General features: G+C 49.4%; 1 gene segment (V, D, J or C); it reads right to left on the bottom strand.

The window, feature by feature from the left end:
- Positions 1-1,505: 1,505 nt before the first annotated feature.
- LOC132009220 (immunoglobulin heavy variable 3-23-like) lies at positions 1,506-2,072 on the bottom strand (the record flags this gene model as incomplete). The annotated part of the segment is given in 2 exon segments: positions 1,506-1,832; positions 1,936-2,072. Coding segments are annotated over 2 exon segments (373 nt in total), but the record flags the coding sequence as incomplete, so codon positions are not given.
- Between the last annotated feature and the right edge of the window lie 41 nt (positions 2,073-2,113).

Raw genomic sequence — 2,113 nt, 5'->3', positions numbered from 1 at the left:
TGCACCCAACACAAGGAGAGTCACAGGGGACAGGTACATTAGATTAGGAGCTGTTTTTAGACATTCCTGAAATGTCTGAGATATACGCATAGGACAGCTTCCAATAGACAGAAGACCCCCTAATGAGTTTCCCTCTTCTTAGGACCGGCCATCTCCAGGAGCTTCATGCTGAGGTGAGGACTGGGCCTGACACTGCTCCAGCTACAAGGGCACAGATTCACCTCAGACACAGAAGATGGATTCCATGCCGACCCCCCTCAGATGGCCCCATTCCTGTGACTTCTCTGATGTGCAGTTTTCAGTACTGGTTTCATGGGAAATCAAGAGAGTAAACAGCCCAGAAGTTATTTATGAATTCTCTAGGGGAAATCCTGGCCAGTTGATGGGACAAAAGCAAGGATATGAGAGGAAGTGACAGTATTGTCTCCTGTAGTAGTTGATATAATATTTAAATTCTGGATCATGGTTTGAGCATAGATCTCAATTGCAGCCACAATTTAGGGCTCTGCCATCATGGTACACATTCACTATTGAGCCTCTCTCCATCTTGCACATGGTGAAAATCTGGGAAGAGTTACAGGGCTCCAGCTCCATGGGGCTCATGGTCCAGGACAGATTGAGGAAGAAGTCAGAAGAAGGAGAGAGTGAGGTTGGGGGTTGGTTTCTGATGGATATTCAAGGGACAGCACAGGGTGGGCAAGGATCTGGGACCTGCCAGCTGGATCTCAGGATTCACATGGATTCCCTGTTTGGAAGCCCGGAAACACATCTCAAACACATTCACCAAAGATGCTTTCATGGACTCTCCCTACCAGAACAGGACCCAGCAGGACAGGGATGGGTTTCCCTCTCTGGGTTGTCATCCCACCACTTTCTTGGGGAAATCTGAGAGCCCTCATAACAAGTGGGTTGTTTTTCCATCCAGAAAATGGAGTGGTGCCTACAGAGAGGCAGTTCCTGATCACCTGTGTCCACCCACATGTATAATGAGCCAGAGGATACAATGGAGCCAGAAGGTCAAGAACTGATTTGGGCAGTCATCCTGGGGGAAGCTAATAAACATGTGGGGACAGTATGTACCCCCTGAAGGCAGAGAACAGGCACGCAGCATGCAGAAAGCCTGGGCTGTGCAGGTGCTTCTTAAGGACGATGGGAATCTGCAGCATGTACTTCTGTGGAGAACGAAAATGGGACATAGAAGAGGTTGATGAAGGGAAGTTCCCCAGAGACTGGTGATATCTCAGTTATGTGGAGGCAAAGTTATATTCTTGTGGTTGGCTGTATGGAGAACATGAGGTATTAGCTATAGAAGAAAAAAAAATATATCCTTGTGGACAACTGAGAGTCTGGAGAGGAAATCCCTGATCTCAAAAGGAAGTCCTACCGCACTGCACCTGCTCCTGGGTCTGATCTCTGCTGTGGATGCTGAGCGCTCTCTGCTGCCCTGAGTGCCCCTGCAGCTCAGCACATCCTGTGACAACAGGGAGGTTTCTGTCCTGGCTCACACTGAAGGCCCCTCACTGTGTCTGCTGCACAGTAATACACGGCTGTGTCCTCGACTCTCAGGCTGTTCATCTGCAGATAAAGTGTGTTCTTGCCGTTGTCTCTGGAGATGGTGAATCGGCCCTTCACAGAGTCTGCGTAGTATGTGCTACTACCAGTATTGCTAATACGTGCGACCCACTGCAGCCCCTTCCCTGGAGCCTGGCGGACCCAGTCCATGTGGTAGTTGCTGAAGGTGAATCCAGAGGCTGCACAGGAGAGTCTCAGGGAACCCCCAGGCTTCACCAGGTCTCCCCCAGACTCCACCAGCTGCACCTCACACTGGACACCTGCAGATGGAAGACATCTTGGTCAGGAAACTATCACATATCCAGTGTTTCTCTCACTCATATCCACTCATATACTCAATTTCTTTTTTTCTTCATAAATTACCTTTTAAAAGAGCAAGAAGGAAAACCCAGCCCAGCACAAATTCCATGATGAGTTGTCTGTATTCTGTCCTGATCACTGAGTGAACACCTGGGTATCCTGGGCCTGGGGCTCCTCTCCCAGCTGCAGGATCTTGTCTGTGCTGGTTAAATCAGCAGAGGGAAGGCCCTATTTGCATGTC

The sequence above is a fragment of the Mustela nigripes genome, unplaced genomic scaffold, assembly GCF_022355385.1.
Source record: "Mustela nigripes isolate SB6536 unplaced genomic scaffold, MUSNIG.SB6536 HiC_scaffold_7977, whole genome shotgun sequence".
Taxonomy (NCBI): Eukaryota; Metazoa; Chordata; class Mammalia; order Carnivora; family Mustelidae; genus Mustela; species Mustela nigripes.
This window is presented reverse-complemented; position numbering and strand designations above follow the sequence as displayed.